Below are 24,667 nucleotides of genomic sequence, written 5' to 3'. Positions count from 1 at the left end.
CAATAAATCAGTACAAACTTTTAGCACCTCAAGTGTTGGCCTCTACAGACAGTTTGCTGCCCATACCTCATGTCCTCATGCACGGGCCTAATGATGCGTAGTGAGGTGGTATCAGTAGTCAGGGTGGTAGGGATATCTCTTATTTTAATATCACATAGTTTACAGGATGCCAGGTTCTGTTAATTTTATAGAGGATCATCTGTTGCCAACAGAAGTCATATACTAATAAGAAACCTAATATATTTTTTCTTTCTTATTAAAGTTGTTTTTCTTTTGGTAATCTGGTGCTTTTTATTTAGACAGCTTCCAAATCTATATTCTGCTTAGAATTAAACACATAATATGTGCATATGACACATTTTTATTATGTTTCTGAAATCACCTTCTAAAGTCTACTTTTCAAATCACTTTTAAAAATAATTTTGTGGCCTCCATATATCTGTAATATGTATAATCTACATAGTACATTGTCAATTCAACTTTTGTGTGTTTTCTTCTAGGTAATGTATGGATTTTCAGCCCAACATAGATTGATAATCTTGAGTGTAGTCCAGGGTTTTGACATTGCTTTCCCTTATCCTTTTTTGCAGATACTCCGTGAGCACAAAGCAGTCATCATTCAAAAGCGAGTCCGGGGCTGGCTGGCCCGCACACACTACAAGAGGAGTATGCATGCCATCATCTACCTTCAGTGCTGCTTCCGGCGGATGATGGCCAAGCGTGAGCTAAAGAAGCTCAAAATCGAGGCTCGCTCAGTGGAGCGCTATAAGAAACTGCACATCGGCATGGAGAACAAGATCATGCAGCTGCAGCGCAAAGTCGATGAGCAGGTGTGTTTCACAGAGGGGCCCTGAGAGTGGAGTATGCCCGAAGAAATCCACCGGGATTATTTTCAATATTGTTTTTCTTTGACTTTACCCTTCGGTCTTAGTAAAAAGTAAAATTATGACCGTATTTATTTCCATAATGAGCATGGAAGTAATTATAACTCATAAGGTGGATCACAATTGCAAAAACTAAGGCAGGAAGTTATTATTATTATTATTATTGTTACTATTATTTGAGATAGCGTCTCACTCTGTCACCCAGGCTACAGTTCAGTGGCATGTTCACAGCTCACTACAGCCTCAACCTCCTGGACTCAAGTGATCCTCCCACTACAGCCTTCTGAGTATCTGGGACTACAGGCACATACTACCACACCCAGCTAATTTTTTTATTTTGTAGAAACAGGATCTCATGTTGCCAGGCTGTTGCCTCAAGCAATCCTCCTCCCTCAGCCTCCCAAAGTACTGGGATTACAGGCATGAGCTACCATGCCTGGCAGGAAATTATTTTTGAGAACACAGATCTACTAATGCTTCAAACCTTTATGACCAAGAGTCACATTGTATGTTATTTATTTTTCAAACACCAGCTTGAACCATACTGTATTTTATACTTTGTAATGCTCTGTCACAATTATCATTTATTTTCGTGTGGTATCATGTTCATTTTACAGATGAGTTGTTTAGCATTGAAATAGTAAAAGAAGCAGGAAGATGTTCATACTTCTGATGAACTTGCAGTCTGTTGCAGAGATAAAAGTTTGATTGATTAAAGATAGTTACTAATATTTTAGCACATGTAAATGATATAAAGGAAGTTAAGAATATAAAAATGCTAAGGAGAGCAAAGCAAAACAGGGATCAGAATGAAATGGGAGGAAAGATTTTCTGAGTAGCAGGGAGAAATTTTGAGGTAGTAAACAAAGATTTGTGAGAAATTTGTGTGTGTGTATGTGTTTTGGTTTTTTTTGGGGGTGGGGGTAGACAGAGTCTCACCCTGTCACCCAGGCTAAAGTACAGTGGTGCAGTCACAGCTCTCTACAGCCTCAAACTCCTGGGCTCAAGTGATCCTCCTGCTTCAGCCTCCCAAGTTGCTAGGACTACAGGTGCACACCACCATGTCTAGCTAATTTTAAAAGTTTTTGTAAAGACAGGGTCTCATATGCCCAGGCTGGTCTTGAACTCCTGCTCTCTTGTGATCCTCCTGCCTTGGCCTCCCAAAGTGTTGAGACTATAGGTGTGGGCCCCTACACCTGGCCAACTTGTGATTTTGAGGCTGTTTTAATCATTCTTACGCATCACTAAGCTACTACATGGTTTTTAGCAACATTTTGTTCTGTTTTCAAAAACAAGTATAGATCCTCCTATTTCTGAGTTAAGAATCAAGAAATTAAGAATTTACTATGTAATTCACCTTGTGACTATGAGAAAATCACATCTGTCTTGCTTACCGCATCAAACAGAATTGAATTATTTGTCCCTGTTTTCTTCTCTCTTTGTGTCACCTAGAAGGTGTTGGTTGTGCTATTGCAAATGTTGTAGTTAGTATTTTGGTTAGATACTATATCAGTGTTATGACGATACAGCATGAATATGATGAATAAGCATGGTTTTCTCACTAAATACATATTGTTATTTATGTATATATTTAAAGAACAAAGACTATAAATGCCTTGTGGAGAAACTAACCAATCTGGAAGGAATATACAACTCTGAGACTGAGAAACTACGAAGTGACTTAGAACGTCTTCAGCTAAGTGAAGAGGAAGCGAAAGTTGCCACTGGGCGGGTCCTTAGTCTGCAGGAAGAAATTGCCAAGCTCCGGAAAGACCTGGAGCAAACTCGTTCAGAGAAAAAATGCATTGAGGAACGTGCAGATCAATACAAACAAGAAACAGAGCAGGTAGGAATAATGTCTATATCCCTATCTACTCCGTACACAAAGGAAATGTGCTGTCATCATGACTTGGTCCATGTGACTCACTGTTGGTTTTATTAGAAATGTAGTACAAATTGTAGTTGAATTACTGTTAATTATTACTGTTTCCCAAGTGTTTATTTCACATTATCAATGAGTAGGCTGTAGGTCTTTTAGCAGAACTTTTGACTCTAATAAGAACAGAGGCAGAGCAGTATTTTTAGGAGAGAATGGCCAAGTACCTACTAACACTCGTATATTTAAAAAAAGAAAAAAGAAAAAAAGAAGTCCATCTGGGGCATAGACTCCTTTAAAAAAAAAAAAAGTCAGTTTCAGTTTGGGGCATAGACTCCTTTTTCATCAGTAGGGTTAAACCCATTCATGCCTAAGGTTGCAGTGTTTTGAATTGTAGAATTAATCTTTCTCAATGGCCTTGAGCAGTAGGATATAAATAACTCCCACATGCTTAGTGTTCCAATAATGGAACATTAGGCATAATATTTAGTACCTGATGGTAGGGATCCTTGTGGAAGCCTGCATTAAGGCTGTATTAAGAAGTCCAAGCAGGAGAAATCTAAATGCACAGTGATCGCAACCAATAGCTTTATGCAAATGGAACCCTCCCCACAAAATGCTTTCAGATTGACCAGTACTTGCATGCTACAAATTTGTATTAACATATCAAAACTTTATTAAGTATAGAAGACATTAAGATTATCAAGTAGTAATGAGATGTACTGCTGAAACATTTGTAAAAGTACCTCGACATTAGGCTTCCTGGAAAAAAGTAATTGATTTTCAGAGATTCCACTGGTATTACCATCTTTAAATGAAAACAGACTTGCCTGTGTCAGCTGTAACTGCTGGCAAGAATCCTGATATGATTTGTCTATACTGACTTCTAAATGTGAATAGCAGCATATGCAGTGAGAACCACAGCAGGAACTTAGATGCAGGTCGGTTAGGGTAGGGTGGCTGGTAGAATTGCAGTCCTTCCATGGCATTCGAGGTTCCAATAAAGTAATTCCTGCTATATCTCTAGATCTGTACTCTGTATATAGAAACAGTAGTGCCAAAAGGTGAGATTCTTTTCTGTTTTATGTAATGTTGTTTTGATACAGCAAGTTTGTTCTCTCAGAACTCAGATGTGCACTCAAAAAGATACTCTTAAATGTTTAAGATCTCTTTTCTTCCTTTAAGTCTCCCAAAACCACGGAAGCTTTCCAGCTTCTGATTCCTCAGAATCCGTCCAGTATTTAAGTGTGGTGGGAAGATTCTCCTTTCCTCTTTAAAGCCAAGTTCTTGCCTTTCTAGTCTGATAGAATAAACACACAAGCAGATTCACATGTGTTCTTTCATTTCATTTAATTTTCTCCTCTTTTCAGAGAGATAGCTGTAGGCACTACCGTTAATTCATTCAGGAGGTGTTTCCTATGTTGTGTAGGCTGGTCTTGAACTCCTAGCCTCAAGCTGTTTTCCCACATTGGTCTCACAAAGTGCTGGGATTACAGGTGTGAGCCACCGTACCCGGCCCCATTAGTTCTACTGATGGAATGTAGTGATAGGGGAAGAATGAAAACATTTCACTGTGACAGTCAGCTTCATGGTCAGGAAAATTACATTCTCAGTCTGATCAAGGAGCCCAGAAGTTACGGTAGAGTTATGTATGGTTCCTAACCAAGAGCATTTATCAAAACTGCTGAGGAGTTTTTATATAAAAAGGGAGCTATCCAGACTCTGGGAGTGTGGGCTAGGCACATTATTTTGAAAAAGCGCCATAGGTGACTTGTTGTATACCCCTACCAAACAAGAGCCTCTCTGGAAAGCCCACAGAGAGCTGGGGCTTTTTTTTTTTTGTACTGAGAGTGGATGTTAAGGCAAGATCAGTGCAGAGAGAAAAGACAGCCCTCAGAAGGGATACCTTCTGGACTAATGTCTGCTGTGTGTGGCACGGTGTGGTTATCCAACTTTCCTGCTCCCTGGAGCCCTCTTTTCCTGTCCTAAACCCCCTGACATGATGAGAGATTGCCTGCCAGCTTTCTCCCTACTATTAAAGCTCTTGTTTTCAGAGTTTCTTAAACTTTTGCTTAGAAAAAGGAATTCAGATTTTACTCATCATAAGCACACATTTTATTCCAAAGATGAAAATTATCTACTTTGCAAAATTACCTTTGGTTTTGATTTTTCCTTCCTGGGGATCCTTATCCAGTAAAGAACTAGAAAGTTAAGAGTCAGCTTTTGTGAGTGTGTTTGTTAAAATATACATGACATAAAATTTACCATTTTCTTTTTGCAACTACCTCATCTGACAGAAGGCTAATATCCAGAACTATAAAGAGATCAAGTCGATGAACTTTACAGAAAAAACAAGCGCGCCCCATCAAAAGTGGGCAAAGGATAAGAACAGACACTTTCAACAGAAGAACATTTTCGATACAGCCAACAGACACATGAAAAAAATGCGGCATTCATCACTCGCCGTCAGAGAAATGCAAATCAAAACCACACTAAGATCACACATCTCACACAGTAGAATTGCAATCATTTAAAAATCAGGGAACAAGGTGCTGGAGAGGATGTGGAGAAATAGAACACTTTTACACTGTTGGTGGGAATATAAAGTAGTTCAAACCATTGTGGAAATAGTGTGGCGATTCCTCAAGGATCTAGAACTAGAAATACACATGTGACCCAGCCATCATTACTGGGTATGATTAACCAAAGGATTATTAAATCATGCTGCTATAAAGACGCATGCACAATGTATGTTTATTGCGCAACTTTTCACAATAGCAAAGACTTGGAATCAACCAAATGTCCATCAGACAGACTGATTAAGAAAATGTGGGCACATATACACCTGCTATGAGCCATAAAAGAGATGAGTTTGATCCTTCTGTAGGGACATGGATAGCAGCTGGAAACCATCATTCTCAAGGAAACATTATCGGCAAGAACAGAAAAACCAAATACGGCAGGTTCTCAGCTCATAGGTGGAAATGAACAACAAGATTACTTGACACAGGAAGGATCATCAGCACAAACCAGGTCCTATTGTGGTGAGGGAGGAGGGAGGGAGGAGGCTGTGGCGCAGGGCTCAAGCCTGTAATCCCAGCACTTTGAGAGGCGAGACGGCGGATCATGAGGTCAGGAGAATCGGAGACATCCGGCTAACACGGTTGAAACCCCGTCTCTAATAAAAAATTACAAAAAACGAGCCGGGCAAGGTGGGCGGTGCCTGTAGGCCCAGCTACTCGGGACGGCTGAGGCAGGAGAAAGGCGTAAACCCGGAGCGGAGCTTGCAGGAGCTGAGATCCGGGCCACTGCACTGCCAAGCACTGGGGCGACAGAGTGAGGACGCTCTGTCTCAAAAAAAATAAAATAAAATAAAAATAAAATAAATAAAAATAAATAAAAAAAAAGAAGACTGGTGGAGAAGATATGTAGACATAAAAAAAGAAGAAAAGGAGAAAGAGAAAACTATTAAAAAAATTACCATTTTCACCATTTTTAAGTGGACAGTTCTGTGGCATTAAGTACATTGACATTGTTGTAATGTCAGTGCTTATTTAAACATGGAATAAAAGCACTAGTTCTCAGCCTTGTAAAACTCTTTTTTTTTTTTTAGACAGAGTCTCGCTCTGTCGCCCAGACTGGAGTGCAGTGGCGCAATCTCGGCTCACTGCAAGCTCCGCCTCCCGGCCTCATGACATTCTCCTGCCTCAGCCTCCCGAGTAGCTGGGACTACAGGCACCCGCCACCACGCCCAGCTAATTTTTTTGTATTTTTAGTAGAGACGGGGTTTCACTGTGTTAGCCAGGATGGTCTTGATCTCCTGACCTCGTGATCCGTGCGCCTCAGCCTCCCAAAGTGGTGGGATTACAGGCATGAGCCACCACGCCCAGCCTCAGCCTTGTAAAACTCTTAAAGAGAGATGAAAGAGAAATTCTCTTTCTTAACATAGATATCAGGGAGAATCAAAAGGTCTTCAGTGAATTTCCCAGACTAAAACATCCTCACATCCTTCTTAACCTCCTTAATCTCTCCACTTGAATCATGGGTACACATAAGCTTTATGTGAAAGCGTTGAAATGAGAAGGTAATATCAATTACCTTTGAGAGCAAATGCTAACTTTAGTGCCAGGCAATTTTTTAATGTTTAAGGCGTAAAGTAAAAAACCATCACCATCCTTATCCTTCAAGAATTTCTAGTCTATTCTGTAAAAGAGGAAAGTAAATCATTTGTGACGGATATAAAGAGCATATACAGGGTCTTGTGGTAGCACAGGGAAAAGACAGTTAATTGAAAGGGGTTTCAGGAAGGTTCTTGGGAGGGAGTAATGCTTGAGCCAGTTTGTAAGGTCACTAGACATAACCAGGCAAAGATAGGAAGCACAGAGTTGGTGGAAGTAAGGAATGACTGCTTATGGTCTTTATCCTTGGTCATCAGGCTTCCTCTGTCCATTGCAGCCATCTCACTTTATTGTTTCATTTCATAGCTGGTATCAAATCTGAAGGAAGAAAATACTTTGCTGAAGCAGGAAAAAGAAGCCCTCAATCACCGCATCGTGGAGCAGGCTAAGGAGATGACAGGTAAAGCTTACACGTGTACTACATGCCAACCAACCTCACACCAAAGTTGTATAAGTTACAGTGTTACTTGATGAGTTACACAGCGTTATTTAGAGTTTAAATATTTTTAAAAGTTGAGGCTATCATCAGCAAATTTACAAAGTTCCAAGACGCAAGAGATCACATATTTTGGTTGAATTAGTTGGTTGATAAATTGTAAATCTGGTATCTCTAGGTACAAATATGAACTCAGGTTCAGTCAGTGTCATAAGTAATTTTTTAAAAAAATTAAATTTGTTCTGCATGTGTGATTCATTAGTTAAGGCTTATAGGATTCCTAATGTTTTAGTAAGAATTTTTGAGCTAATATGTGTATATTTATGTGTGTGTGTGTGTGTGTGTGTGTGTTGTCTTTTTTTTGGCTAAATCAATGGATATTATTCTAAGATTCACCACTTTTTTCTATTAAACTAAAAAAACACTAATTTTTTAAATAGAGAACTAACCAGATATGGACATTTATTCTGTTTTCTGTTTGTGGGGTAGGTTAGAATGGTGACAAATTAATAAGGAATCCACATATATATAAATACGGGGTAAGAAGATACAGATCTGTACAGTAATTAGTGGTGGAAATGGAAGAGAAACGATGGTTTGGAATGGGGATTTATTATATGAAAATAGTACGTTTTCATATACATTCTGTTGATTACATTGGTATTCAAAAAAGGCAAAAATGTTCTAAGATTTTACAATGAGATAACAAAATAATAATGGTATGTTATTAGTAATAGGGATATTGAGAAAAGAGTACACATTTATGAGGCAAATTAATGAGGCCAGTTGTTGGAGTGTTAAGTTTGAGATGTCAGCCAGGACCTCAACATGGAGGTGTTCAGAAAGCAAATCCAGATTAAAGATTAGAGAAAAAAATAATAGGGAGCCTAAAGATACCCATTAAAACTGTGGTGGTAAGAGAGACTGCCTCACCTCTCCTAGTTGAAGGGGATAATAGAGAGGAAAGAGAAGAAAACCTGGAATTAATGATCATACAAAGGGATGAGGTAAAGAAAAGGAGCCAGAAAATAAAATTAAGAAGTAAAGGAGAAAACAGAGCCCTGGAAAGAAGGCTGCTGGGAGGCAGCATGTAACAGAAGGATCCAGAATGATGAGAATCTTCTAGGAAAATATAAAATGTTATTTGAAAGTGAACTGTAAGAACAAAGAAATGTCAGTGAGTTTGCCAAGGGAAAATTTTTTGGTAGCCTCAGAACAGCTTCTGGTGAGAATAAAAGGCAACTTGTAGAATGTTTTAGAGAGAAGAAATTCATTCATTCCTGTACAAATTATTAAAGCCCTACTCTAGGGAAGCACTGTGGTGGGCACCAGGAAAGCAGCTGTGACAAGATACTTGTAGCCCTTGCCTCATGGTGCTCACAGAGAAAGCAGTGGTGAAGCTATAGAAGCAGGCAGGGCAGATTAAGATTTAACCTCAAAATATATGGGTAAAATGGAGCAAAGTGGTAGGAAGCTTAATATTATAAATATGACTGGTTGACTGATTGAGTTAAGACATATAGCTGAGATTTGAGGTTTTGTTTGTTACTTTACTTCATCTGCAGTCAAGGGCTAATCTCCAATTTCCAGATCATGTCCTAGCCAAAACCAAACCATAGCCACAGAGAGGGTGGAGGGAGTAGGTAAATGGAGAAGACAAGGTTTCCTCAGCAGCGCGTGGGGGATGACCAAGAAACACACAACACAGCTGGCCAGGCCTGAGTCTTTTATCTGGTTAGAAGCTGCAGAGTAATAGGACAGCAGGGGAGGTTAAAGTCATAGAAAATGTAAGATAGAACCATGAGATGGTAAATGAAGAGAGACTCTGTAGAGTAGGACAGCTGGGTCCACTGAAAAGTTGCCATTCTCTTGAGAAATATCTCTGACTTTTGGAGAGAGTGTACTACTTTGGGCAAAAGAATTTTATGAATAAAATACCACTGGAATAAAAATACATATCATTTAGTTACTAGACAGTGACTAGTGGAAGTTTTTCAAGGATGTGCTGTAACCAGTGTATCAATTAGTGGGACTAAGGCCAGAGTACGGGCAATAACTCAGTAGATGATTGTTAATATTAATAAATTATTTCATTTTTTGGTCATTTTTTCTTTTCTGAAATTTTACTAAGACACTCTTATGGATCACAGTGATACTAAAAGTAAAATTCCCTGCAGAGAAACTGGAAATCAGTATACATGTTTATACAATTGCATTTTCAAGGGGTCATCTTTGGTATGCATATCCTTTTTTTAATTTCAGAAACTATGGAGAAGAAGTTAGTAGAAGAAACAAAACAACTGGAGCTCGACCTTAATGATGAAAGACTGAGATATCAGAACCTTCTGAATGAGTTCAGTCGCCTAGAAGAACGATATGATGACCTCAAAGAAGAGATGACCCTTATGGTGGTGAGTCAAACACTTTTGCTTTTTTTAATGAAAAATTTTAAACATATACAAAAGTAAATAGAATAGTAGAATGAACCTCCATATCTTCCGTGTGCCTACCACCCAATTCCAGAATGTTCAACACGTATTTACCTCCCATTCCGTCTCCCCAACCCACTCCATCCAATGGATTGGATTATTTTAAAGCAAATCTCAGAAATAATATAATTTTATGCACAAGTACTTCAGTAAAGTCAAACACTTTAAAGACTGGGCTAAATGATAGTATAAAGTCAGTACAGTTGAATTTTGTTTTGTTTTGTTTTGAGACGGAGTCTCGCTCTGTCATCAGGTGGAGTGCATTGGTGCAATCTTGGCTTACTGCAACCTCCGCCTCGCAGGTTCAAGTGATTCTCCTGCCTCAGCCTCCTGAGTAGCTAGCTGGGACTACAGGCACCCACTGCCACGCCTGGCTAATTTTTTGTATTTTTAGTAGAGACGCGGTTTCACCATGTTGGCCAGGATAGTCTCGATCTCCTGACCTAGTGATCTACCCGCCTTGGCCACCTCCCAAAGTGCTGGGATTACAGGCATGAGCCACTGCGCCCAGTCAGTTGGACTTTGTTTCATATATTGAATGGCCTAATGAAACATTTACATGTAGACTGATTTTGATTAATAATTTCGAAGACATATTCCTATGAAAAGAAATTCAGACTCCATTTATAATGAATTATCTATTTCAAGGACTCTTCTGCATTTGCCAATGTACCTTTCATACTTGTAATAATTCTGCACATCCTCCCTATTCCACATATCCTGCTATCAGAAAACAAAGAGTTCCCAAGCTCTCTTGTTGCCTACGAGTACCAGCCTTAAAGGTAACCTAATTATACAAATGACTAGAAATGCTTTGAAATATCTCATAAAAAGCCAGATAATTCAGTATCCGTGGAGCAGAGTATTTGCTTCAAATTTTGCTTCTATCTGGACCTACTGACAAAGTTCATTACAATATGACACTTAAAAAGTCAAAATAAAAGAGATTATGTAATATGAAAGATAGGCTGTCATCACCTTGCAGATGAGAAAATCCTGTCTAAAAGAGACTAAAAAGCTAATATAAATCCCACATTGGACCATTATTTCAACCCTCACTACTCTGATTTATGTGTGACAAAGAGAAATTAGAAGTAGATGCAAGTCACCATTATAACTGTTCTTACAATTGACAAATCTAAAGACCCTTGTTAAGCTTCATCTTCCTTGATCACCATGCTCCCCTTGGTCCCATTGAAACCTTTCTTCCTTCACATTCTGTAATTCTTAGCTTTCTCTAGAATTCTTTTCTTCTTTTTCAGTGTTTATGTTCCCCAGTTCCATTCTTTGGTATATTTTTGTTCACTGTATTTATTAGATGACCATGCCAACATTTATGGTTAATCTCTGTTTCAGTTATGGTTAGAGCTAAACTTTATAACCTATAAGTAGGTGTTTCTGAGACCCCCTAGTTATTTGGGATGTTAATAAGTGGCATTGGAGAAGAAATTCTGAGGTAAAATAAATGGAGTCTACCAGGTTAAACAGAGATAAACAGATGTCTTTTCTGCAGAATTTCTTGGATTCTTTAATAGTGCATGCAATATGAATTTCAGAAAATAAAATGAGAGAAGCAGGTACCATACATGTATCCCTCTCTGAGCATATTCCAGAAACATCCATCTGTGAGGAGGTCATGGGTCTCTTTAGTCAAGGAGGTGGCCATTTCTAGAAGGGCCCTCCAGTGACGCCATCCTCCAGCAGCTTGACACAGCTCCTCCTTTCTTCTAAGCAATTCTGCCTGCTCTCCATCTGTTCCCAGCAGTGCTCTAGGGGTAGTTTTAGTTGCTGAATTTCTTATTTCTCAGTCATGTGTCCTCTCCATTATGTATGCCTGTGACTCACTGTCATTCCTCTTGGGAGACAAAATGGTCAGAGGAAGGGAAAAGGAGAAAGCAGAGGAAGGGAGATAAGAGCTCGCTTGCTTTCCACTCATCTCTTCACTAGATCTCATTTCCTAGCTCCAGATGTGGTCCAGATCACAGGTTTTGCAGAAAATATTTGCCCAGAATTGCAGAGAATAAAAAACTTGATCTTATAACCCAAGACAATTAAAATATTAGCGACAATATCTTATTTTAATGTTTAGGTACAACTGAACAGCTAACAGATGAGTACTTGACTAATATTAGACTGACACTCTTCTGCAAATGGCATTCTCACTGCTTCAATCCAGAGCTAATGAAGCATTTGGTCGTAAATACGGTTGTCATATGAATGGAGGAAACTCTAGGGAGGGGACTTGATAAGCTGCCTCCAGGGCTTCCCATAACCTATGTGATACATGGGCCAAAGAACACTAGTAAGCTAATAGTGTCACTTATTACCAGCCTCTAGAGTTGTTGGCCCTAGTACAAGAGTGTAGCATTTTTCTCCAAGAATATTGGGTTGTCCAGACAATATAGGGGCAGAGGCAATGAGGAAGGACCAATCCAGGGCTAAGGAGTTTCAAGCCAATGATGAAAAGATGATGAGGCATGGGAATACAGGCTTATGAAGTGTTTAAAGGTAAATTAATTCCAGAGAGTGGAGGGAAACCAGCATGTCAATCGTGGGGTCATTAGTCTTGGCAAAGGGTGTAAAACAGGTTCTGGAAAAGAAGGAATCATGGGAGAAATCAGGAGCAGAAGAGGAGGGAGGTGCAGATCTTGAAGGAGAACATGTTGATCTAGTCAAATATATGTCCTTGTAATTGAAAAACATATAAACGGGGGAGCAAAATCCTAAAACAGAGAACTGAAAAGTTACCAACAAGGAAGTTGTTGAATCACTGCAGTCCCCTAACAATCACAGCAGCAGCAGTTAACATTCATTGAATGCTTGTTATGCCACACCAGACTGTTTACTTGCACACTCTTATTTAATCCTCACACAGACCCTATGAGATAGAAATTAGTACCCTTTTTTTCCTGATGATGAAACTGAGGCCTAGAAAAGTTGGGTAAGGGACAAGTAAGTGGAAGAGCTGGTATTCCTGCCTAGCTCTGTCTCCTTTCAGACCCAGAGCACTTAACCACGGCCCTGTATCCAAAAGTTACATTAAATAGCAACAAGCAATGTTGCTTCTATTAATGCCTTAAGGTATTCCTTGTATAATGATAGATATATGTGGGAAGACAGGGATCTCTCTCATTTTTAATAAGCTTATTAAAAATCTTTGTCCTGGTGTTTATCTGGACTACCTATTTTTCTTAGTGATACAACCAGTTTATTAAATAAATGCCATTCATACAACTGTGGTCTTGGGCTGGAAACTTTAAGTACGAGTGCCTGTGTCTGTAAACAGACAGTGAATTTGAGTGCCTTTGACTTCATCTGTGATGATTATCCCCTTTAGTGTGCACCCCAGCTTCTGGATTGTTTCAGAGGTGCTGATGTTCTTGGATCTTCCCTTCACTTTGCCGTACAGGTTGAACTGGCCTGGGAGACTTTTAAGTGTCTCTGGATGAGTCTTCTATCCATAAGCCTGGGTGTTGGAAGGGAAGAGACAAAGAAGCTCTTTGTGGCTTCCAGCTCTTTTCCAGCAGCTGGGGAAAGGTACAAAGAAAACTGGACAGAAGAGAAAGCTCTTGGAGGCCTTTCTGAAGCCCTCAGGACTGTAACATTGAAAGATTAAGGCCACTGGATCTTTCTACCTCTCCTGCTGGGGACATGCTAAGAGCCCAGCCTTTTAATTCCTTCTTCCCTCAAGTTATTCTCTAACCCCTTCTCCTACAGAAGGGAAGGGTGTGTCATTGCTAAACTTTTCTATTCCCCATGAGCTTTCTGAACACTAATTGCCTAGGTATTACATGTCATAAAAATGCCACCCGGATGTCCTGAGGTAATAACCGAGGGCTCTTCGGAGGATTACTAGAGCAGCTTTCTTACCTCCCCTGTACTGTCCATCCTGCCCACTGCTCTCTCCAAAGATTTAACTTCACGTATTAAAGTGACAGAAATTAGAGCTGCCTGTGTGAACTCCTTCATCTTTCCGTTAAACCATTTTTGCCCAATTACCATGCAGTAAAATGATTGTGCATGCCATTTCAATATATTTTATGAGGTTTTTGATAAGTTTTATTTGATTACAGCACTAAAGTCAGTGCTTGGAAGCTTTACCCAGTGCTTCACTGAGCACTGCTTCACCCAGTGTGACTGACCGCTCAAAGCTTTCAACACCCAAAGGGTACTCCACTAATAATCACAAGTGATTTTTATTTGGGCATTTGGATTTGCAGCTGTTCCTGTCATGTCATGCCAGTGTACCTTTTTCTTTGAAGAGATGACCTTTTTGTAATTATTTGGTCAAAACAATATGGAACAGATCAGTTGGGCACCGATACAAGTCAGGCAGTAGGGATAAGAACCAAGTCAAGGTGGATGCTGTCTTAACTATGCCTAGACTAATTATGTTGTGTTAATTTTACCTGAGTTATTTGCCTTGCAGCATGTGCCTAAGCCTGGACACAAGAGGACAGACTCCACCCACAGCAGCAACGAGTCTGAATATACCTTTAGCTCTGAAATTGCAGAAATGGAAGACATTCCATCGAGGACAGAGGTACAGTTTAGACATGTGCCACTGAAAGTAGGATGTGAGCATGCTGTTGTTAACAAGGAACATTTCCATTGCAGAGCAGACTCCAATTGGCCATAAACGTAGTGTTTGTTTGAATCATTTATTCTTCATAAGTGACCTGTAGATACAAACTTATCTTATTTACCTTTTTGTACACTTAAGTGCTATGTACATACATACCTATTGCATACATACCTATTGCATTTTTTTGTCAATACAAATTTTAATTTTAATTTTAATGCAGTTTTGATGGTGAGATTTTATTTTTGTAATTCTCTTTTACCCCTAACATGGTGTGTATACAGGATTTTATTTCAGACTGGGGTAAATTATTTTATTTTATTTTATTTTATTTATTTATTTATTATTTACTTTATGTCTATAGACCACCACAGTAGACAGAGGTAAATTATTTTTCAAGTAAGCCCTTTGTTCTTGAATATCATAAACACTGGCGCCCCAGAGTTTAGCAAAACTGCTGCCTCTGTTTTTTGCCAGTTTTTACCAATGTAACTTTCTTCTACAAAATGCATGGAAAGTAGTTTAGAAATCTGCTTTAATGTTTTGTGTTCTGTTGTATGAAACCAAAATGATGTATTACTGTAACTCCAAGAGTATAGTGACTTCTAGATTATTCACAACCAATTCTAAGATCTTTTAATATGATATAGTTATCAATAATAGATAATTCAGACACAACGGTCCTAATTTTTATATTATATTCTTTGAAAATGGCCAATCAGAAATAGACCGGCCTCTGGGCAGAAAGGGCTAGAGAATTGAGTGATTCTTCTTTCTTGTCTTAGTTCTACTAAGAATGAAGTTTCTTTTTTTTGTTTTTTTTTTGAGACGGAGTCTTGGCTCTGTCACCCAGTCTGGAGTGGCTGATGGCCGGATCCTCAGCTCACTGGCAAGCTCCGCCTCCTGGGCCCTCACCTATTCTGCCTGCCTCGCACTCCCGGGGTAGCTGGACTACAGCGGCGCCACCTCGCCCGGCTCGTTTTTTGTATTTTTTTAGTAGAGACGGGGTTTCAGCCGTGTTAGCCAGGATGGTCTCGATCTCCTGACCTCGTGATCCGCCCTTCTCAGCCATCTCATTCTGTTTTTAAGAAAAATGTTATATAGTCTGAATGTCATATCGTTAGAATCATACATACAAGAAGACTAAGTAATTTGTCCAAGTTTATAGCTTATCAATGGTAGATCCAGCATACTAACTGAGGCTTGTCTCTTTAGAATTCATGTTCTTAAGCCATTATATTCTACTGACTTCCATCCAGGGATTCTACACCGCAAGTCTCCAAATCTCTTTTCTATCTATAGCTAACATTGGCTGGGCCCATGGATATAACAGTATGGCCAGTATATAGCAGGATAGAGGTTTTTCCAGTTATGTATTGCTATGTAATAATTGATCTCAAATTGTAGTGTTTTTTTAAAAAAAACAGTAATTTATTATTACTCATAATTCTGTGGGATTTGACTGAGGAGTTCTTCTGCTCCATGTGATGGTGGTTGGAGTGCCTCATGTAGCTGCATTCTGTAGAGTGCTTGCTTCTCTTCCCTGGGCCTCTCCATGTAGCCTCTCTTCAGCAGCAGGTAGGTGGGTTCTAAGAGTGAGAGACTAAAAGATACCAGGCCTCTTAGAGCTAGGCCCAGAACTGGCCCAGTGTTAGTTCTGCCACCTTCTGGTCAAAGAAAATCACAAGGCCAGCCCAGATTCAAGGCAAAGAGGATAGATTCCATCTCTTGTTGGGAGGAAAGACTTGTATGTTGAGAAGAATCATTGGTGCCATCATACCACAAAGTTAGACTTTGAAGACTTCAAAATTAGGACTTCTGAGCCTTCAATAGATAGGAAGGTTTTAGGATTACATCCTGTTGATCTCAGTGGGAGTACTCACTTGCAATAGTCAGAGGGAAGTACATTTACAGACTGCCCAGTCCAGTGTAGTACCACTTTAGCAGCTCCTGCTGGTAGGGGGAAGCCATAATAAAAAAAGGTGTGCTTGCTGGAAACCAGTCTGTAGCTCTCTGGAGAATTCGCCTACCGGCCCCACTTGTTTTGCAGCCCTCCTGCACTTGCAGATCTTCACGGGTTGGGTTGATGTTGCTTTGGAACCAGTGCTCCTCTTGCTTGGTGTGCACCTCTATTAGGAGCTGTTGACTGATGATCCCTGTTCTGCTTCTGCTCTCAAGCTTTCTCACACCTTTCACATCTGGGGAAGGGTCACCAGAACTTTCTCAGCTATCATTAGGAGTTGTTTCAGAATGACTGCCAGGCCTGTAATGGTGGTAATTTTGTGACTACATTCAGTTATTTTGATTTTCCTCAGATGAGAGATCAGTGTTATTTTTTAGGTCAGTTAAAGAGCTTCACTGTCTTAGAAAAGCCCTGGGTGACAAAGTCCTTACTAAGGCAAGAAAGCGAAACAAAACCTCAGAAAGTTCTCTGTGACAGATGGCCCAATCTTCCTTCTTGTTCATGGGGTATAACGAGGACATCTCTTTAGTTAGACGTGTCATCAGGGCTCAGAATGGGTACCATCGGGAGCACCCTTAAATAATTACCAATATTTATGCCTTAAGTCATTTTGCATTTTTCACATGTAATCTTTTGTGATCTTCTATCTTCTATTGTAATACTCTTATCCACAGAATTTTGCTCTTGTCCAGCAATCAACTAGTTGTTTATGTAGTATTAACCGATGTCTAAAGAGTTACCTCATCACATTTTTCTCTTTTCATTTTTTTTTTTGCTACTTCTAGTTGTCAAAACACCATCCCATTTTAATAAGAGTCTTCCTTTTAAACAAAAGTGCCCATTCAAGGCTCAAAGGAATGATTTCCAAATGATATTTTAGGTATAATGAATGAAATATTATGTTCATTTCTAGAATGAAAGGTTCTATGACAGTGTAAGAAAAGATGAAATAATTTAAAATTTCAGGGACATGTACATCATTCATAATGAACAAACATTAAAATATATAATATGGAATGTTTAAATTGTAAATAAGCATCAATATAAGCATTTTATGCTTAATTTTTATGGGGGACATATAGAAAAGAATTTTTATACGAATGAAATTCTATAGTGATTTCATGTTGTGGCAAGATGTTATATCTGTTCTGCTAAGTCAGGACAGACTTTATTATAAAGATTATATACCTAAACTTTTTCTAATTGTTGAGTATTACAAAGTAGGCAGAAAGAAAAAGTTCAGGTGTAATTAATTTGTGGACAAATGACTTTGACAGCCTATAAATGCCTACTTCTTTGTTCAGTTGATCCTTCTTGGGTTGTTTTTAGAACTGGAATAACACTTAACACTACTCTGAATTCACAAAAGACCAAAGGTAGCTAGTGAATATACAATTCCTGAAAATAAAAATTATTCAGTCTCATCAAAAGTCAAAGAAGGCCAGGTGCAGTGGCTCATGCCTGTAATGCCAGCACTTTGGGAGACCCAGGCGAGTGGATCACCTGAGGTCAGGAGTTCGAGACCAGCCGAGCCAACATGGTGAAACCCTGTCTCTACTAAAAATACAAAAAATTAGCCAAGTGTAGTGGCAGGTGCCTGTAATCCCAGCTACTCAGGAGACTGAGGCAGGAGAATTGCTGGAACCCAGGAGGTGGAGGTTGCAGTGAGCCGAGATTGCACCACTGCATGCCAGCCTGGGCAATAAGAGCAAAACTCCGTCCAAAAAAAAAAAAAAAAGTCAAAGAAATTGCAAATTAAATCAACAACAAAGTGCAACTTTTGATCTATTAACTGAGCTAAATGTGTTTTTTTAATTATAGCAGTCACTACTGTTCAAGGCAAGGTGGTGGTTGCTGATAGAAGTGTAAATTGGCCAATTTGATGGACTTTTAAGAAGTTAATGTTTAGATATTTGTGTACTGGAGTGTTTATTTTAGTAATATTCCAATAGCAAAAAATTAGAAACAACTTCAACACCCATCAGTAAAACAATAGCTAAGCAAATGGTGACACACCTGACTATATATTTAAATATCATATTATAAATTTGGGAAACAATGCAATGCCAAGTTTAAAAGATCACATAAAATTATAATGACAATATTATTCTAATTCTTTAAATCTATAGATGCATAGAGAAAAGACTAAGAAAAAATTATAGTTTTCTGTGGACATAGGATTATGGCGTGTTTTCTTCTTTGAACTTTTCTTATTTCCTAAATTTTCTGTAAAAGCTTATTCTGCTCTCATATCAGAAAAGCAAAAGTAAATATTCTCTTTTTAAACAATTGGGTAGATTTGCCAATCATTTAATAATTACACATTGACCATTTAGTTAAATAAATGATTGCTGCCATTCTCTTGTTCCTCCATCCTCACTTCTGTCTCTCTAACAAAGGGAGTCTTTATCTTCTACATTAATTCTAATAGTACAATTATTTCTCTTCTTACCTCATTAAAAATTAAAACCTTAAGTAAACATGTTAAAACAATTATGGCACCCACAACTTCCATGATGATGGTTAGTTGTTTCCATTATTTTTAAGCTTTAATTAGTGTACCTTTATTTATCATAGTAGGTCTCACTGTGATTCTGTTTTGGAACCAGTTGACACACTTTTAAAATGTCATTAGGTTATTCTTCAGTTTATTAAAAACTATACAGTCGTCCCTTGGTTTCCACAGGGGATTGGCTCCAGGACTTGCATGAATACCAGAATCTAAGGATGCTCAAGTCTCTTATATAAAATGCAGTAATAACCTATGCACATCCTTCCATATTCTTTAAGTCATCTCTACGTTACTCATAATACCTAAGACAAGCTATGTAACTATAGCATTATTTAATACCTAAGAAAATATATAATTAAATAAATCATTATTTAATACCTAAGACAAATACAGCATATTGTAATACCTAAGACAATATAAAGGCTATGTAAACAATGCAGTAGAACAGTTATTATACTGTATTGTTGTTTATTTGTAATAAAAAGCCAAGGTGCGTAGTGCAGGCCTATCTTCAGAGCCAAGGCTGGGCTTTATGTCTATTTTAGGAGTCTCTTCTTAGTGGGGACACAGCCCAGCCTAACCAAGTAACGTTTTGTTAAAGTAGTGAGGGCTAAACTCTTTTCACTGTTTTCTAAAGAGGCAGTAAATATTCTAACAGTAAAATGTGATAATCATTTTATTTTATTGTTTGGGAGGTTTTTTTTGGAATATTTTTGATCCACAGTTGGTTGAGTCTGAAAGGATGTGGAACCCACAGATACAGAACCCAAGGATATGGAGAGCTGAGTGTATATGTTTTGGTTTTTCAGATTTCAGTTTTCTCTGTGTGATCTCAATATATTTATGCTGGCATTTCATATTTTCAAAAGTCATTCTTCCTGATTGCAAATATAGAACCTGTCCATTGTAAACAATTTAAATATAGGAATGTACAATGTAAAGAAATGAAACTTTCCCATAGTACATTCCGTCCTCTGAGATAACCATTGATGGCCTTCTAAATTTTTATATGCATGTGCTAGGTATACATTTAAAAGTCACATACGTTTGTGTTTTATTAACAAAAACAAGGTATATTTTCTGTCCTACAGTTTGTGTGTTCATGTAATACTTTAAGACATCTTTATCTGCTCATGTTGATATACTTCATTCTTTTTTTTTTTTTTTTTTTTGAGACGGAGTCTCGTTCTGCTGCCCCAGCTGGAGTGCAATGGTGCAATCTCGGCTCACTGCAACCTCCGCCTCCTGGGTTCAAGCGATTCTCCTGCCTCTGCCTCCTGAGTAGCTGGGATTACTAATGCGTGCCACCACACCTGGCTAATTTTTGTATTTTTAGTAGAGATGGAGTTTCACCATGTTGGAGTCAGGCTAGGTCTTGAGCTCCTGGCCTTGTAATCTACCCGCCTTGGCCTCCCAAAGTGCTGGGATTACAGGCATGAGCCACCGCGCCTGGCCTACTTCATTCTTTTTAACAGCTAAAAAATATTTCACAGTTTGGCTATAACGTAATTTATTTAAGCAACTGTCCTATTGACTGACATTCAGATTCTTGCCAGTTTTTTGCAATTACAAAAAAAAATGCTGCAATGAACATCTTTTCCCATATATTTTTATATACTTGTGTAAGTATTTCTGTAGGATTAATTCCTAAATGTAGATTTGCTAGGTTAAAGGTATGCACATTTAAATTTTAGTAAGTTCAGCAAAATCGCCCTTTTCGAAGGCCTACCTTTACTTCCACAATATCATATGAGACACTGTGGCTAACACAGAGCATCATGAATCTTTTTAGTCTTTGCCAGTCTGATAGGGGAGAAGTAGCAGTTCAGTGTTGTTTAATTTGCATTTCTCTCATTGTTAGCTAGGTTGAGCATTTTTTAAATATATTCTCTAGATGTTTGTATTTCTTATTCGGTAAGTTTGCCTATTTTTCCATTGAGCTATTTGTCATTTTCTCATTGACTTTTATGTCTTCTGGCTTGTCTTGACCATCTTGTGATTCCTGGTGTTTAGGAGCCAAGTGAGAAGAAGGTACCTCTGGACATGTCATTGTTCCTTAAGCTCCAAAAGCGGGTCACAGAGCTGGAGCAGGAGAAGCAGGTGATGCAGGATGAGCTGGACCGCAAGGAGGAGCAGGTGCTCCGCAGCAAGGCCAAGGTGCACAGCACAGCCCATCCGCAGAGCTGAGGCGGGGCTTTATGTTCATTTCAGCAGTCTTTTCCTTAGTGGGTACTCAGCCCAGCCTATCCAAGCAGCACTTGGTTAAAATAGTGAGGGCTAAACTCTCTTCCCTGTTTTCTGTAGAGCAAGTAAATATTTTAAGAGTAAAAATATGACGATTAAAATATAAAACTTTTACTTTAACTTTTCCCTAGGAAGAAGAAAGACCACAGATTAGAGGTGCAGAACTGGAATATGAGTCACTCAAGGTAATGGGGAGTTTCTGCTCAAGACTTTGAATATTTTGTTTTGGCAAGAGGCCCACTCAGAGCCTCTCTTTTTCTCAGAGAACATCCTTAAGGGCTGGAGGTTGCACCAGAGGTCCTAGCTTCAGCCTTATTCCGCATTACTTCTTGTTGTTTCTTTTTATAAATTCCATTTCATATAAGCTATACTTCAGTCTAAACAGGAACAGGAGAAGTAGCTGCCATTCGAGGCTGTGGTAGTAAAGGACGTGGACTGTAGCATCGGCCGCTATAAAGATCCAATTGGATGTGATGGGGCAGACCAGACATAGAAGTAGGAATCTACTCTCCAGATCTTCTCCTGCCTCACACAATAATGAATGAATAAAAACATTCTCTGTAGTATGAGTGAAGCCTGGATTCACAAAGCATTAGATTAGTGGCTCTCAAAATATGGTCCCTGGACCAGCAGGATCAATGTCACCTGGTAGCTTGTTGGAAATGCAAATTTTCAGGCCTCACACTACTAAACTTATTAAATCAGAATCTCTGAGGGTGGACCCCAACAGTCTGTGTTTGAACAAGACCTCTGGGTGATTCTGAAACACAGTAAATTTGGGAAACATTTGTAGTTTACACATCAAAGTAATGACATTTATGTGTCTTCTGTTACAGAAATGAGCAATAAGAATCTGATTATCAGTTGGTGGGAGAACGGGGAAGGGAGGGAGCATTCATTTTTACAAAAGAATAGATTAATTCACGAAAGAAAGGGTTATATATTCTTAAACTAGAAAAAAGAAGGACTTTAAATAGTTTTTTAATTTTTCTTTTGAGATGGAGTCTCGCTCTGTTGCCCGGGCTGGAGTGCAGTGGCACGATCTCGGCCCACTGCAAGCTCTGACTCCTGGATTCACGGCATTCTCCTGCCTCAGCCTCCTGAGTAGCTGGGACTACAGGCGCTTGCTACCACACCCAGCTAATTTTTGTATTTTTATTAGAGACGGGGTTTCACCGTGTTAGCCAGGATGGTCTTGATCTCCTGACCTTGTGATCCGCCCACCTCGACCTCCCAAAGTGCTGGGATTACAGGCATGAGGCACCGTGCTCAGCCTAAATAATTTTAATATAACACATTGAAAGGACTGATATGGTGCTACAAACCTAAGCTTTTGTCTCTGGGAAGAAACTAAAATATTCAGTGTTTATACACAAGTGTTTCAGTATCATCAGGCCATGTGTGCTGTGCTAAATGAGGCACCATGGTGCTTTTAAGTGCCTGTCTACAGCTGTGTTTCCCAACCAGCATCTTGTGACACTTGTGTTCTAGTGTCAGTGTCACTCTGTTCTGGGTTCCTATTACCATTGTTTGAACTGAACATGGAGTGGGCGGCACTAACTGGTGGCAGGGGCTGGCTGGTAGGACATGAAATATTGGGGGGATGAGGATGTGCATATCCTTCTGGGTCGCTGGAGGAAGGCCTTCAGCCTTGCCTCCTGCCTCCCAAGGCTCCACCCACAATGTCGCAAGCATGTCACACAGAAAAGAAGTTTGAAAAATGCACTATTCGTTGTCATTTAGACACTAAAGGGAGTTTTACCAGTTTGAACGATATGGTAAATGTTTTAAATTAGAAGTTAAAGCCTAACATTTCAATAGTCTTTCCATTCTGCTTTATAAAGGAAATAAGAGGAGACTACTAAAGATTTCAGGGATCCACCCATCTGATTCATTCATTGGAAATATGCTGGCCAGCTGGACCCTCAGATTTCCCGTATATTTATCTACAAACAAAAGCTGGGCTCCATAGCACTGGCTAAACTTGCCCCTTGGGACTCAGCAATCTCTCCATGCCAGTGAACACACCCTGGGCAGGCCAGAATACATTTGACTCTGGAATTTGGGTTGATGAAGCAAACTTCCATTGACCTTGCTCAATTCTACTTGATGTCAGACTTCCTTAATTTGCAGAGCAGAGCTCCTGGCAGAGCCTAGGAAGCTATTCACTAGGGTAATTCTGATGAACTTTTTCAGCAGAATTCTTCTACCAGCTTGGGAGAAGTTTGAGCATCCAGTGTAAAGTGGAGGATGACAGCAATGAACTTTTCTTTGTCTTTTCATACAGCGCCAAGAACTAGAATCAGAAAACAAAAAACTGAAGAATGAGCTAAATGAGTTGCGCAAGGCCCTCAGTGAGAAAAGTGCGCCAGAGGTGACCGCCCCAGGTGCACCTGCCTACCGTGTCCTCATGGAGCAGCTGACCTCTGTGAGTGAGGAGCTTGATGTCCGCAAGGAAGAAGTCCTCATCTTAAGGTCTCAACTGGTGAGCCAGAAAGAGGCCATCCAACCCAAGGTAAGCACAAGCACACAACTAAACGGGGTGTTCGGGGACTGGCCTCAGTGTCTTCTTATCCTTTCCCTCCAGTTTATAGTGCAGCAAACACTTAAGAGCATTTTTAATCTAATTGAGGATTCATCATTTAAAAAAAAAAATCCCAGTGTTGTTTAAAACTATTGTAAGCATAAATTGGAATGAGCAAAAAGCAAGGGGAATCCCAAATGGTCATCAAAGTTTCATCTCTCATGAGTTTTAAAATTAATCTTTTTATAGTAATCTGGCCACAATAAATTTTGATCTAAAATAAAATTTTATTAAATACAAAACTCTCTAAATTTTCTTACTGCGGGAAGGCATTAAATACAACTTTAAAGTCATTTGTCGAAAATATTTGTTTAGTTGGAGAAATAACAGATGAACCGGTTAGAAGTGAGATCAGTGAGTGGAAGTTACGTGGAGATGATTTCTGCTCACTTCAGGCAGTTCTCTTTAGCAGGGGGTGCTGTCCCACTGGGAGGGGCTGTTTCAGGATTTAACAGAAAGGACTCCCGCCCTGAGGATATAGATGGCCCTTTGAAGTCCTTCCCTGCCTTCATTTGAGACCCAGCGCTGCCATGTGCTGATGAGAGATGGGCCTTTCTGTCATTTGCCATCAGAGGGAATCTGAGTGATCATCTTGAAAACCTGGCCTGCCTCCCTGCCCTTGTGCGTGCAGCAGAGCATCACAGGACTCGAGGCAATCAAGGATCCCAACTGTCTGGTGTGTCATATAAAAAATATCCATGATATATAATGAGCTGGATGCCTGAAAATCTGAGAGTACTCCTCTTAGAAATGGTATTTCTGCATGCAGTTTAGATACTGTGCCTGGCATGTATGTTTGGACTTGATGAAGGCAACTCAAACACCTGAGATCAACACTGGTCCAAAAAATATCAAATTCTAAAAACAAGATGTTTGACTAATTTGGGGAAATAAAATTCCAGTAGTAGTGGAGTTATAT

The 24,667-nt window shown here is 39.3% G+C and overlaps 1 protein-coding gene across 1 annotated transcript in view; it reads left to right on the top strand.

The window, feature by feature from the left end:
- The window catches only part of MYO5A (myosin VA), a 228,597-nt gene that overhangs the window by 160,301 nt on the left and 43,629 nt on the right, over positions 1-24,667 (top strand). Inside the window, 8 exon segments of the mRNA XM_017885963.1 lie at positions 591-830; positions 2,482-2,730; positions 7,245-7,338; positions 9,637-9,785; positions 14,293-14,406; positions 20,934-21,077; positions 21,296-21,349; positions 23,452-23,679. Of these exon segments, the coding sequence (XP_017741452.1) occupies positions 591-830; positions 2,482-2,730; positions 7,245-7,338; positions 9,637-9,785; positions 14,293-14,406; positions 20,934-21,077; positions 21,296-21,349; positions 23,452-23,679 (1,272 nt within the window).

This window comes from Rhinopithecus bieti, unplaced genomic scaffold (assembly GCF_001698545.2).
Source record: "Rhinopithecus bieti isolate Rb0 unplaced genomic scaffold, ASM169854v2 scaffold_14454, whole genome shotgun sequence".
In the NCBI taxonomy this organism is placed as follows: domain Eukaryota; kingdom Metazoa; phylum Chordata; class Mammalia; order Primates; family Cercopithecidae; genus Rhinopithecus; species Rhinopithecus bieti.
Note: the sequence above shows the minus strand (reverse complement) of the source record. Positions and strands in the feature narration are given on the sequence as shown.